This window comes from Pseudorasbora parva, chromosome 17, assembly GCF_024679245.1.
Source record: "Pseudorasbora parva isolate DD20220531a chromosome 17, ASM2467924v1, whole genome shotgun sequence".
Taxonomy (NCBI): Eukaryota; Metazoa; Chordata; class Actinopteri; order Cypriniformes; family Gobionidae; genus Pseudorasbora; species Pseudorasbora parva.
Window position 1 is genome coordinate 15,959,551 of NC_090188.1, and position 15,769 is coordinate 15,975,319.

General features: G+C 37.6%; 1 protein-coding gene across 2 annotated transcripts in view; it reads left to right on the forward strand.

Moving 5' to 3' along the window:
* The window catches only part of LOC137044566 (pro-neuregulin-3, membrane-bound isoform), a 430,521-nt gene that overhangs the window by 338,925 nt on the left and 75,827 nt on the right, over positions 1 to 15,769 (forward strand). For both annotated transcript variants that reach the window (XM_067420621.1, XM_067420620.1), the window contains exon 4: positions 11,268 to 11,294. In XM_067420621.1, coding sequence (XP_067276722.1) covers positions 11,268 to 11,294 — 27 coding nt within the window. The remainder of the gene's footprint in view (positions 1 to 11,267; positions 11,295 to 15,769) is intronic.

The window sequence follows — 15,769 nt, forward strand, 5'->3', positions numbered from 1 at the left end:
GTTTTTTCCTTTTCACACCATTCTTTGTAAACCCTAGAAATGGTTGTACGTGAAAATCCCAGTAACTGAGCAGATTGTGAAATACTCAGACCAGCCCGTCTGGCACCAACATGCTTTTAACCTGCCCCGCTCAAAATTGCTTAGATCACCTTTCTTTCCCATTCTGACATTCAGTTTGGAGTTCAGGAGTTTGTCTTGATCAGGACCACAGCCCTAAATGCATTGAAGCAACTGCCATGTGATTGGTTGATAAGATAATCGCATTAATGAGAAATTGAACAGGTGTTCCTAATAATCCTTTAGGTGAGTGTAGATCATTTAATATGATTAGACAATTAGCATACCCCTCAAAAAAATTACCAAAGAGTTTCAATATGTTTCCTATTCATAACTTGACTCGTCTGTAGTTATATTGTGTGCTAAGACCGACAGAAAATGAAATGTTGTGATTTTCTTGGCCAATATGACTATGGACTATACTCTCATTCCTGCGTGATAGTTAAGGAACTTTGCTGCCGTACCATGGGTGCAGCAGCCGCAATTATATCACGCAGAGCCTGAAATAGGCTAACTCCCAATAACATAACCAATGTTTTCAAAAATGGTGGCGTAAATAATTTTGTGGCTCAATCCAAAATTGCATGATGTCGTTGAATTGATTGAAACTATCCCAAAAAGTTTAAAGTATCAAGTTCACTTTGCACCTAACCCTCTCTTTTTGTCTCATTTCATCTGTTCGTGGTTGCACATGCATCTGCGTTTTTTTTTTTTTTTTTTCTCAGATCTGTCTGTGCTGGCAGACATCCTATTCTCATTTCACAGTGCCGGGCTCTGTCAGTACGCTTGCCTCCTTAGTGTCTAAACATTATGAGGCTCTCCTTTAATAATTCTTCCTAAGACTCTCAATCTCCCCAGCGATCCTTAGTCTGTCAATCAGCCTTGTAGGCATCTTCTCCTCACCTTTATTCACAAGCCATGAGCACTTCAGAGTTATTACCCATAATGCCCTGGGAGGAACACAGCATCAACCTTACAATGACAAACAATGGGGAGCAGAGAGAGTGCTGACAGGTACAGTTTGTCTGGTGGTTCATAAAAGACTTCTGTAACTCTGATGTAACATGAATAGCAAAGGAAAGTAAAGACAGAAGGGAAGGGAGGAGAAAAGGACAGTAATTGGTTCTATACTGCTGGGTCTGTCAACCAGCTGTCTCAGCATATCCAACAAACTTTGCTATTACATTTGTAATGGCAGCCGTTATGGCAAGTGTGTCTTTGTTTCTGCTTAAACTGGTGGTAATACTGACCACGAAGTGAGAATAAAGGTCAGAGTTGCACTTCAGTAGATGTTATGCTCATATGGCTTAAATGGTCGTGATGAAAACTGATATCTTAATGGTTCATTCTATCGCATTTGAAGACACTGAGAGCTCAAGCACATACACTACAGTGCTTATATCAAGTGTGTGCAAGCTGTGCTTGCTTCTAACTTTGTTTGCTCACACTGGAGTACAACTTACATAGACAGCCTTTGTTTTTGAATATAACTCGAAGTTTCCTGTGGACAAACTTTTGGTCGAGGCTTTTGAAAGTATCGTAGCGTCTGTATCGTGGCCTATTGCCTTCCGTGGATTCCAAATCATTTTTACTCACTTGGTATAGATCTGGTTGGACATGACCTATGAGCCACAGAGAGACCGTTTTGCACTTACTGTAGTCATTATTCATGAGTGTCGAGATCCCATGGCCCTGCCTGTTCTCATCCCATACAGCTGTCCAATTTAGACATTGCTTTTTTCCTGTCTGTGTCATCCACTGGTATGTCATGAAACTGTCCCAAGTGCTTGTGAAAAGATCCTAGAGACCGATTTAAGCCTTAGGCAACTAAATTGATGAGTCACCCATATCCAGTCTGCCACAATCCTTAAGTGTGTGTGTGTGTGTGTGTGTGTGTGTGTGTGTGTGTGTGTGTGTGTGTGTGTGTGTGTGTGTGTGTGTGTGTGTGTGTGTGTGTGTGTGTGTGTGTGTGTGTGTGTGTGTGTGTGCGTGTGCGCGCATAGGTAATACATAGGAGAGGTAATACAAGGAGAGGGTGAAATATGAGGACAATACCCATGTCCCCACTTTTCAAAACAGTTTTTTTGAGAAAGTAAAAATGCAGAATGTTTCCTGTGACAGGTAGGTTTAAGGGTAGGGGCAGTGTAGAGAGGGCAGATAAAGTGCTGTTTGACATTAGACCGATTGACAGGAGGGTATTGCAGGAGTCCACCTGTGAATCTTACTCATCAGTTTTAGTGAACTTTCAGTGAACTTTTTTTTTATTAGGTCTTTTACTTAGAGACCTAGGATCTGGTATGATATAACTTCTTTTATCACAACTTGTAGATACAATCCTGACAGTCTTCATGAAATAAAATTAGTGCTGCAGGTGCTTTCTGCTTCAGTGTATCTGTTTGGAATTGGATGCAGAAGATGTTTATCAGTAATGGCATTCAATAATCTCTGAGACAGAGGCTTTGAACCTTGGGGTCACGACTCCACATGGACTCACCCGAGATGCTGATGGGGTCTCATGATATTTTCATGAATTGGTTTTGTTGTATATTTTAAAAAAGTTTTAGCATATTTTTTGCAGTAGGCTAGACCTATACCATACGATGCAAAAATAGATAATTGAATTTAAACCATTCAGTTAAAGTCTCTATGAAACAGAAGTAGTGTTCTTTTTTCCACCTATTGTGGCTTATTTCTGAGGAAATGGCTTCTAAAATGAGAAACTGTAGGGTGGGATTTGATTTTGTCCTTTTGGCATAGTTAGGCATTACTAGTTTTCAAGGATATTTTAGTCCCACCCTCCACCAAAGCAAACATGAAGAGAACAGACGCCATTTGGAGGGAGAGGGGAGGTTAACGTTTTTAATTAAAGATTATGAGGGCACATGAATTTTTTAAAAATAATGATGTGCACAGATAAATAATTTATTTTAAGCACTGCAAAATTCTGTTAAAATAAGCATTGTCAATTTTGATTTCAAGGTGGCTTTGTCATGTCATTAATGTTAATGGGGTTATGGGGACATAATGTCATCACAAAGATGGCCATATCCAAAATCCTTGGGGACACTTTTTGGTCCCCATGAGGAAAATAGCTTTTAAATCATACTAAGTGATGTTTTTGTTTTTTAATGTAAAAATGCAGAAAGTTGTGTGTGATTGGTAGGTTTATGGGGTAGGGTTAGAGGACAGAATATACAGTGTGTACAGTATAAAAATAATTGTCTATGGAATGTCTATAGCACATGAAAACGTGTGTATATGCGCGTGGTCGTTTAGGCCTGGATGCTATCAAAACACACCATCTCAAAAGGTGCAAAATAAGATGAATATTCATAAGTGTCTCTGACTTGAACACCCTTAAGCTGTGTGTACCGTTTGTTAGCACTTATTTGTGTGAAGCAGGATTTAGCTATCTTGTTTGCATTTCATTGCAGGACCAAATATTGTTCCAAGTTGGATAGAACAGCGGAGATGGGATGAATACGCTTTTAATTATCGTGTCAGACATTGACAAGCTGCAGCGCGACACACAACCCTCATTCCTCCCATTAGACAGGATGAGTGCCAATGAAGGGATGGCCAAATGATTTGTTACAGTTACAGAGTAAATAATTATAAAATTGGCAAAATGTCTTCTTATTTTTAACAACAAAATTAGCTGTCTGTGAAATCTTAGTCTATAGCTTAATGCTGTGACATGGGTAAGGTGGGTTGAGAGGTCGTATGCATTTTGGAACCTAAAAAATGGGTCATCGACCTGAAAAGGTTGAGAACCCCTTAGAAATATTTCACTAGAATGTGTTTGCATCTGGTGTGAAAAAGCTTTTTTGTTAGTTTTTACACCTCCATTTCATGGAAACTCTCTGTCTCTCTCTCTCTCTCTCTCTCTCTCTCTCTCTCTCTCTCTCTCTCTCTCTCTCTCTCTCTCTCTCTCTCTCTCTCTCTCTCTCTCTCTCTCTCTCTCTCTCTCTCTCTCTCTCTCTCTCTCTCGGAATCACAAAGTCACAATGTGTGAGATTTGGTGGTATTCTCAGTGAAAGTAGGTTGGGGGTATTGGGTGAACATTGTGTCTGGCCTTTCAAAAGCTTAGTTTAATCTCTGATTTGTAAAGCAGGGTGGCAAAACACTATCGCTCTCCAGCTGTGCCCGCTCAGCCAGGCCATCGTGACCATTTCTGATATTTTCCACTTCTAATTATTGTTTGTATTAGAGAAAAGGTCAAGGAAATCTAACAACATGTTATTTTCTTATGACTGTAAAACTGCACCTGTAGCTGTGCTTTTACCAGCAGGCTTAGTGTGAGGAGAGCTGATTCCATGTCCCAGAAGTCTCATGTATGTTGGTATAATGGCAGACATTAAATAATGCAATTAGACATCAATTGACAGAATCAATATGGTTACCTTATATATATGTATACGGTTACATTAGAATATTTATGTCAGTAAGTCTCAAACGATATGTCAGTAAATATGTTCATGGTTTGTAGATACTAAGTATAAAATAGATGTATTTTAAATACATTTTCACATAGAGTTTTTTCAATAGAAGTTATAAACAAGCTGCAAGATTGTGAGCAAATAAGACTATATTAAATTCCCACTACTTGTAGTAGAATGTGTAGATATTTGATTAGCCTTCTGCTAACTTATGCTTTAAAAGCCCATGCATGTTCATTGAATTCACTGAATTCTCTTGCCGGGATCTAGCGGTTAGATGGAATTCTGACGGCAAGGTTCTATCTAACCCAAGAATACATTCTTCCTGGATTTACGCTTTTTTTTTTCATTCTTTCTGCTATAACTAAAAACGACCATATTGCTTGCTTTGGAGTAGGAGCCCAACTGAGTCTTCAGACCATTTTGAAGATATCCATTGTATTTTCCATTAAGGGAGTAATACGATAAAGAACAGTAAAACTTAAGAATCATGTTTAGAAACTTCTGGAAATTCATTGCAATTCTGCTCACATTTAGTCTGGTTGCAATATTGGAATTTTTATTGTATTATGCACAGTATTCTTCGCCACTGATGAATAATCACTAGTCTGTAACATTTTATCTCATGTTAATCTATGCATTGCTGCCTAAGCTTTTATTGTATCTCCAAATCTACAACTAATTAATGTTGGGCTAAAACATTCTGGTTGCGAGGAGCATTGAGTATTCCAGGGATGAACAACTGAATGACTGCTTAGGGGCTTTCTCTGCTTTAGATGTGAATCTAAACTGATTCTATTGCCATGGTAATCTCAAAGCCACCCACTCGTATGTGAAAACTCACATGCACATATGCATCTAAAACTCATCCAGGCGTTGACTCTGAGGTTGTTGATGTAAGTAAATGGAGTTCAGCTGGTCGTTTGTAGCCTCAGGCTCTCTATGGGTAGGGAGTTTATGGTCTCTTGCGGGAACATTTACATCTTTCTTTTCAGATCAGAGTGCAGAAATGCATTTAGTTTTGTTTTCTGCAGCTGAAACCGTCTGTCTTTAGGTAAAGCATTAACATTGAACTATCCATGAACAGTCGCTCAGTGGGGTCTCATTAAGCCTCATTGAGTTGTATTGCTCAAAGATAAGATTAGATTCTGACACAAACACTGCATAAATCATACTTAAATAAATGTGTTTTATAGATTCCGAGCTACAATTCATGACTTATGGTGCACTGGGAGTCAACCTAGACAGAGAGCTGCCTCAGCTGTTTTTAAAACTCACTTATTCAGTATCTCAGTCAATGATATGTATAGCAAAACATGGCTGCCTATCTTTGTGCCCATCGGTATGACTGTTTGTAAAGGTAAAACACAAAGGTAGCCACAAATTGTTCTGATTCCATTCATCTTTATGAGTGATTTATTTATTTATGAAGGATGTTTATAATTGGGCACTAGCATGCATTGACACGTTTTAATTTACATCCATTCCTCACATATGCTATTCAACATTTTTGAGAAATTTCCAAAAATATATTGGGGAGGGAGAAGTATCTTATGGTCACAAAAGCTGCATTTATCAAAAATACTGTAAAATAGTTTTAACTGATTCTCTTTTTTTTTTTTTTCAAATCTTTTCAATGAAAAGAATGTTCTAAACCCACATTTACTCTTAAACAAAAACTACTAATTTCTTAAAAATATGGTAGTGTGCATATTGTAAAAAAATAAATAAAATAATATTATTTATTCTAAACATCTAATATATTTTATAATATTTAAAAAGAACATTCTTTTAGCATTTATTTTAATTATTCTAATATATTTTCTTCATTCTATTTTAATATTTAAAAAAAAACATTCTTTTAGCATTTACTTTTAACATTCTAATATATTTTATGCAAATTTTAAATGAACATCCTGTCAGCATTGTTTAATAACAAATTCAATTACTTAGTATTTAAAACATTATCATTATTGAAAACAGAATTCAGTTGCACTGAAAATGTCAAAAAAAATGGTGGTGAAGTGTGAAGATCACATAGATCCAAACCAACCTTCTCAATCACCCATAACATCAAGCTGAAGCTGTTGGAGCTCAGGGAGTTTGCTGCCATCTGGCTGATGAAACCTATTCAACACCAGGGAATGACAGTGGAGAAAAGCAGAACACTTCCAACAGAACATCAGAGAAAAAGCAGTGATATTTTCCACCCTTCTTGCTTTCTTGCTTTGTATTTTACTCGCAGAACGATCTTCTTTTCTCATCCTATGATCTCATTCGATCTTTTCATTGTGCGCTCGCTGTGTATGAATGTCTAAAATTGCTGTGAATATGCAGGCAGTTTAGAAAAGAGTTGAGACAAAAACATTACCTTTCTATTTACAGTTTCTTTGCTGTGTGATACAGGCTAGTGTGAACATGTTAGCTCAGACTGAAGACATACGATTCTTTCTAGCTCACTAGTCTCTTTTTCTTTGAGCACATGCTGAAACTTTTAATGAGCGAGCAAGCATTTGTTCTGAACAGGTGATCCTCAAGATAAAGAAAGTAACACCCCAATCAGAAATACAACCATATCTGCAATTATTTTTCATTCTGTTATATCAAAGTAACTTCTGTTCAAGTGCTGTAGATTTTCTGTTAGATTTACAATATAATAAAAATAAAAGGCTACAGCCTGACAACTTGTCTATATATCACTCCTTCCGTTGTGTTGTTTATAGAAGTACCCATTTTTGACCAGCCACTCACTTTTTATCCTGTTCGTTTAAAAGTTATCTTATGCTCACAAAAGCTGCATTTATTTGATCACAAATAAAGTAAAAACAGTAATATTGTGAAATAGTATTACAATTTAAAATACGTTTTCTACTTTAAAACTAAATGTATTCCTGTGATGGCAAAACTGAATGTTTAGCACTAATATCGCACAGTATTTAAAGTACATATTTTAGGAATTATGAATCCTTTGAAATTTTGAATAATTTTCGACTCCATCTTATTTCTGAGAGAGATTTGTCACTGGAGGTGTGTCTGTCTGCTGACAAAATAAAGCAGAAATGACCGGGAAGAAACGAAACAGACATAGAAAATTCAAACGCAAACTACGTTTACATGCAAGCAAATAATCCATTAGTAATCAAATGAAATCGGACTGAAAAGCCTTAATTTTAAACATCTTTATCGATCGAATTGAGCTTGATCCAAATTAAATTTCGGTTTGGTTTATTCCCTTTTAATCCGAAACTGAAAGGACTGCACATGTGCAATGACGTACTGTAGAAATAACAATAACGTATGACGCACAGAACGAGCTGTTCTTCTTGTTGAATGATGTGTCATATAAATGAGCGTCATTCTAAAATTATCCCTTTACTTAGCACCTGTGAAGTGGAGCAGGACAACGTCCCACCAGTCCTTGTTTCGGATTCTCATCCACAGACGACTGGTTTTGGGCTGGGAAGGGCATTTTTACTGCATGATAAATATAAGAAGCATGGCAAAATGCTTCATATGCTCATTGCTTCCAAAATTATTCCCAGAAATGGATAAATATTAAGTCTGCTGTTTAAAACAAATAAAGAACCAATGTAGGAATAGTTATTATGTGACTATATATAGACATATATAGACACCATAGCTGCTTGATATGAGAGAGAGAGAGAGAGAGAGAGAGAGAAGAGAGAGAGAGAGAGAGAGAGAGAGAGAGAGAGAGAGAGAGAGAGGAGAGAGAGAGAGAGAGAGAGAGAGAGAGAGGATGGTGACATAAATCCCTGCCCCATCCCCCAGCTCCAAGACTGATTTTATTTTTTGATGCGATGTCAAGTTCTCCATTATAAAGCAAAGATCTTGAAAGGTGTATTCCTTGTGATAAAACTATATCTTGTGATTGGTAATGTCACAACCCTTTAGCCAAACCCTAGTTCCTGGGAGACCAAAATATTAGAGGTCATCTGAAATTGGACTTTACTAGATGTATTTATTTATTATAGCTCTTAGAATACATAATTCTGATGGTTAACACAATTCTATAGTAGTACTCAAATTAGCGTCTTGACTTTATGATTGGAATTTTTCTATTTTGATTCTAAAATATAGCTAATTGACAGTTAAATTAAACATTTGTTTAATTTTGATGTTGCCTGCTGTTTTATAAGTGTGAAGCCACTGCATTACATTAAAACTTATTTATTTTGTACAGGAAATTCTCATTTTGTTTATGTTTTATGATTGTTTATTTATACTGATATTATTCATACAGGTTTTCTCTCTATAAGGGCAAAGCAAACAAACCTGCAGACAACTACAATGGTTGCCAGACATAAAAATTAAAAACAAAACAGTGTCATAATTCACGGTATTAGTCCAGTTTTTCTTCTATTTCTTCTTATTTATCTATTATTCTTATTTTGTGTAGCACTAAGCCTTAGGATTTACAAGGCATTGCAAAAAGTGAGCACAATCACCCCACTTCTCCTTGATAGAGAGACAGATACTGCCAAGAAAGAGCGTTTAAACTTCTAGGACAGATAAATACATGAGACAGTCTCATTCTGTAGATTAATGTTTCATCGCTATGTTCCTTCATCCCAGGTCGACTTCAAGAGACAGTAGGCACAATTTGAGGCACATTTCCTGTGAACACATGGCTGAGGCCATTTAATATGGGTCTTTTTTGTCCAAGGACAACAAGAAAAGCATTAGTAGCCTTGTCCGTCTTTGTCCCTGTCTCAGGGACACAACTGCTCTCACCCGAGATACTGAGTGTTATGTAAAATCAGTTATTGAGAACTGTAATATATGAGCCACTTAAAACTTGACGCTTTGCGTTTACTCAAGTGGCTGGGCATTTATTCTGAGTAGCCAGTAACAGAAGGTGTGCAATTAGGGTGTTTGAGTCCTTGGTTGTTTTGGGAGCAGTTTAAAATGAGAAAATGTCTCCAAAGGTTCATATCTTTAAACAAGCAACTCCAGACAGGTAGAAGGTCTTATTTTTGGCTCAGTTTGCATGTGTGCATTTGAATAGGGGAAGTAAATGGACTTGAAACCCCACAGTCTGCACCTGCCTCACAGTCTGTCTTTGCTCACTTTATGACATAAAGGCACAGTCACCGCTATACGCTCCGGCCATATCGCTCCCTCGCTATTCCTGGATAGGTCAGAATTGTCGGCATTGAGCCAATGATAAAAGAAAGCCCTGTGTGTTTGTTATAGATGGGAGAGCATCTCACTTGGACCGCTCACGATATTATGTTATAGAGAGTTGCACGCCTACAGGTTATGTTTATTTCTGTTGTGCATGCTGACAGTTTCTGAGGAGATTGTGAAGGGAATTTGAGTTTCTTGGCATTCCCAAACACAGACTCCCAAGGGCAACAACATGCATACATTTTGACTGCAACTACCTTACCTTCCAAATTTAACTATTCCATCATTTTCCTGTCAAACTTCAGTTTCAGGTGGGAGGTATTTACTTGAAGCAAAATTGAAAAGTCTTTTACAATCATCCAAAGTCACAGACAGTCCGATTGGCCAAATTTGAAGGCATGCTGAAGAGCAGCAGAAATATATATATATTATAGAAATATCTATCTATCTATCTATCTATCTATCTATCTATCTATCTATCTATCTATCTATCTATCTATCTATCTATCTATCTATCTATCTATCTATCTATCTATCTATCTATCTATCTATCTATCTATCTATCTATCTATCTATCTATCTATCTATCTATCTATCTATCTATCTATCTATCTTGCCTGTGTAAGAGCATCGCATCTTATCCTACTGCTGTTTAACATATTCACATATCCGCAAGAGATACAGTCTTGTGCTCTGACTTCATGCTGTTTACTCCACTACATTAAAGAGAGGCACAAATAAATGTCATGCACTCCTAAATCTGCGACAGAGCATACCTGATGGAGCACAGCTTCTATTCCCTTAGCTCCTGGGAATTATCTGGCAGAAAGATGCATTCCTGAGATTTGATTTACAGGAGACATTAGAATATGCTGAATCCATTTGCTTCGGGCAGAGTTAAGAATGTCATGAAATTAGTAATCGTACCACAACTTAGTATCAACTAACATCCTAAATACTTTTTAAATCAACCCCTTGCTGCTATATATATATATATATATATATATATATATATATATATATATATATATATATATATATATATATATATATATATATTAAAAGATTGTAAAACATTCAGTGTTACTTATTTAGAGTAACATTCAATGTTACTTACTTAAATTGATACATACTGTATATATTTAATCATTTTATCATGGTTAATAATTCATACTTAAAAACTATTTGCCAGTGTGGTAGGGGAAAGAATATATACAAAATAAAAATGTCAAAAAAATGTTTTCTTTTTGCAGGGCTGGTGTATCTGCTGGTCCTTATTCTGATCCAAAGCAAATAAATGCTTCATGCATATCATGAGTTTGTGAATGAACTGCAAATATTGATCCACAATTAGAGATGAAAGTGGTTCATGGTAATGTTTTATCTGCTTATGTTAAAAGGAAAACTTTCAGCCACGCTGTTGCTTCACAGGAGACAAACATGATTTTTTTTTTGACCAAGTTGTACACTATCGCAAGGCTCTTTTGTAAATAGTAACCCACAATAACTGTATCTGCTATGAGAATAGAATGCAAACAATGAGTGTTTCTTACATCTTTTTCTCTCTCCTCTTTTCCCTCCCTCCTCCTTTACCGCTGCCCTCGTCTATCTTCGCTGGAGCAGTGGATCACTTGGGCATTGAGTTCATGGGTAAGAAAAGAAAGCACTTTCTTATTGGCACAGCGATGAATCATGCTTAGATGGTTTATTTGAGCCACAGTGGTTGTGTATCTGCTTTGTGCAGTCGTGCCTCTCTTTTCATTGCATGTGTTTGAATGTGAACGTTCCTGTTATCTCTTTTGACTGTGCACTGTATGTGGACTAAAATGTTGTTTTCCCTTTTTGACTCCTCACAACAAACAGCTTCTATAAAAATCACCCCCAGAGTCATGTCAAATGCATTCACATTTTGAGAGATAGTAATATTTGAAGCATAAAACTGCTTCATTTACATTTGACAGGACGAGAATTTGCCTGATCTTAAAGTTATTTGAATTATCTACCAAAGAATTGTGGTGCAGAGGCATGCAATCAAACCTAGTTTTGTTTCAAATAACCACTCTAGACTGCACTTAGTCTAGTGTGTGGTCAGAGATTAGTAACAGAGAGCAAATTATAAATGCAAACTGTTGAGATCATAGGTGCTTTTGCTCTCAAACTGATCTGTCCTTTCCTCCAATCACTCACCTGCATTCCACTGCAGAATTCGAATGCTCTTTGGTCTCCTTGGAAACGGCATTGAAATGTTGAGAGGACAGTTGACAGGAGACAGTGAGAGTGAATTCATTTTGTTGGCACAGTTTCAGAGGCAACATTCTCAGTGTCTTAACCACATATTTCTGTTAAACAAAAATGTTGTGTAGGCTAAACGCAGAGTTCTGTAAAATAATATACAATACTGAATATGTGTATTTTGCCCAAATACACAATTATCAGCTTTGCATCACATAATCTAAACTAATTACTTCATATTCTGATTTAGACCATATTAAGGGGCATTTAATAGAACTGTAATGTGGCATTATTTCGTGCCTTAGAGCGAGAAATGTCTATCAGTATTTTGATTATAGAGCTTGGAAGATTCCCAGAGCAGTAGATCGATGGGGGACTGAGGGTAACAGACAGATGGATTTTGTTCACGTTGATTTTCAATTTCCATTGTTGAGGCCTATAGCACGTTTCTTCCAGAAGGTTTCTGATTGAGAGTAGCCGGCTCTTTACTCACTTTTATATCTGGATTTTGATTGTTTTTTTCTTTTTTTTCTTTTCCTCCAACCACTTTAAAAGATAGATGTACTCACTTCTGTCAGCAAACTTGTATACAAGTTGGTATACAAGTGATTTCATTACGTTAATTACTCAACTCATTCTTTCGCAAAGCTCAACCAAAGACTTTAGATATAGACAGTGTATTCATATTATACTATGAATGGGTCCAGCCTGAAAAATACAGTGTTTTTTGTTTGTTTCATAATTTTGTTTGGAAAAAAAAAATGTAGACAGTTGTTGTCAGATTTCCAGCCCAGGCTCATTGGAAAAACTTGTCTGAGGCAAGATTTTTGCAAAACACGTTTCGTTATGCAAGTTTTTGTGATAGTTTCAAAGTGAAATGTCCAGTGATGTTTTGGAGCCAGGGCCTAGTTAAAAAAATTTTTTGTCTTTCCACACCCAAAGCACCAGCTCCAGGCCAGGAAAAGTGGTTCTTAAAAGAAGTGTATGTAAGATTGTGGGCAAAACTGGTACTGCAAACACTTTCAAATTACTGTAGAGTGGTGTATCCCCGCTCCCACTCCACCTGACTCGGGGTTGCCAGATAGGCTGCAGGATCAGTAGGAATGTTTGTAGCTGCAGCTGTGATAACTAGAGCAGAGCTGGCAACCCGTGTGCCGAAACTTTACAGACTTTGTGATTGGTCGACAGGTGGAGGGTGGAGCTTCAGGCCAAAACACAACATGTCAACATCAACTTCAGTTGAGGGCTGCAACAACAACTTTTAAATGACAATACCCTGGCCGGACTACTGCTGTCAGTGCTATAAGTATTTGAAATAAACATGATTTCTTAATATCTAGTGACATGTCAGGGCCATTTTTTAATCAATTAAAATACATCTCCTACATACAGTTCCTGTATGTAGCACCAAAACTTTGCTGAGCTAGAAGTAAGAACCCCTTGCGTCAGCGGCTAGGGGCGGGGTTACCGTGACCAACAAGACAAACACAAACTGGAGATTACCCATTTTTAAATTAGCAGCAAATCGAGCTAATAGCTGCTTGATTGTAGTCTCCATTTATAAAAATTACAGCGAGCTGCACAAATTGGATTTGATGTGTTTGTGTTTTGATGCCGATGTAGGATCATAAAGCCACGTGCATCGATAGTAACGCAACATTCGCCATTGTTGATGGAAGGCTTGTTGAAGATGCATCTGTGCTGTGCAGCCCGATCGCCGTATGACATCAAAGTACAACGAGATCATACAAGTCCTTATGCTTTTAAATCACTCATGCGTTATTTTGATATCATGCGTGGATCCGTCTGCGCAATGCTGATGCATCTCGAACAAGCCTGGTGTGTTTGTTTCCCGCTGCCTCGCTAGCACTGCTGAGAAAGATGAGACGTATACAGTGAAGTAAGACCCGGCTCTGTGCTGGCGCTCTATCCCATGGAAAGATAATCTGGTTCTTAAAAGCCTCGTCGGTCAAACCAGCTCAGAACTGGCACTAGCAGTGGTAACCATGCCATTTTAGCTTGTGTTCTCTTTTGTCGTGACTCTTATTTCATGGGATTTGTACTCGAGCTCTCAGCATTGCAAGCACAATTCTGTGTAACAGCTGAGTTACCAAGCAAGCTTAGTATGTCAGAAAAGCTGAACATATGGAGCTGATTAAGTGATGCAAACTACAAAATGTATTCGTTTACAAATTTACAAAAAAAATGTAGGTTATAGCATAATATTGTGCAAGGAGCCGTATGAAAACAAGTCATCGATCCATAATCTGCCCCTGTAATAAGTGTGTGTAATCAATAAAAAGCGCTTGCTGTTTTACTGCCTCTAGTGTTCATTTCTGTTGGAAACTGCAGTGATATGTACATATTGGTATTTTGTGTTTTGCAAAAATGTTGCCACAGGTTACTTTTCCAATGAGACCAGGTTGCACATAGCCTGACAAGCTAGACCCACATCAAGATGTTGGGTCTGGGAACTCACCATTGGCAGGGCTCAATCCGAGTGGCGGATAAATGGTTGTCTTTCAAATTCCTTCTGCACGCAATTGGATAGCGCTACAACCAACCAGAACAACATAGAAGGTGAAGCAGAGCTAGATAGATATATTAAACTTTTGCCGTATCTGGTCACCAAACTCCGAACACATCTTCCCTTCTTAATAATGACTTCAGTGCCGTTCTTTGTTGTTTTCTCAGAGAAAAGCTTAACTCCTAATCTTCCAGAGTCGCATAGTCACTTTGTTTACAAGTAGCCCGCAGAACCTCCGCAACTCTGCCGTCATTATGTTAAGCCCGCCCACCGACTCTATACATGATGTGATTGGCCTGATCAGAGTTTGGTTTTTCCAGCTCGCAATCAAAGGAGAGTTGCTAGACTACCCTGGCTGCAAATTAAATTTGCTGCCACTAGGGTGCGTCTAGATTTCTAGGCTAGGTTGCACAGATTTCATTGGGGATTTCAAATATGAAATTTAATCATAAGCTTAGCGAACAACTTGGAGAATTTGATGCTTCCCTTATTCATAGAAATATAGGATCTGCTGTTGCATGACTGAAAAAGCTGCCTATGGGCGTTTCAAAGATGGCCGCACAGTGAAATGACTTTTACACACCTGTTTAACAAGTGGCTTTTCCTTGATGGCTCAGCTTGAAGTTAAATTAATTTTACCCAAAAAATAATAATAATAATAATTTTGTTTTTTTTTAATTTCTTTTAAACCTGTATGGCGGTTTTTCTTCTGCAGAACACATATTTTGAAAAATCTGACTGACAGTCTCTGTCTCTCTATCTGTCTGTCAATCTGTCTTTCTTTCCATCTATGTATCCACTTGTCTGTCTATCTGTCCATCTGTCCATCGAATTCTGAGTCACTGAACAACAAAAGGAGCACTTGCAGTCATGTGTATGCATGAATATAAGACCACATGAAATCTGTCATTTGAGTCAGGACCTAAGTGTTTTGATTCTGCCATCTTAAAAACGAAGAATGTGAAGGCTGAGGCATGCTTTCATGCATTGCTTTATCTCACACAGCTGTAGGACCCAGTGTGACAGCTTGTTTAAGCCTTCGTTTTAGCATTCGTTTTCTATGTGATGGTTTGATACAGTAGTTGCCATGCGCACACTCAGAGCTCCGAAAGATACCTGTAAATACAATTTCACTTCCTCTTAGCAGGAACGGCAAAGAATGGACTACATTGATGAAAGAGGGTAGAGTGATTCCTCCAAGCCTTTTTAAGACCACATACTGAGCTTGGCTTTCCCATTAGTGAGTATGGGGCACACGGAGAGGAGAAAAGTAAAAGTATAGAATAAAATTAGGTCCAGGGACAATTTGAAAAGCAAATGTGTGGTTCTAGTTTTGCTCTAAATTTTGGTAAAATGATTGCTACAG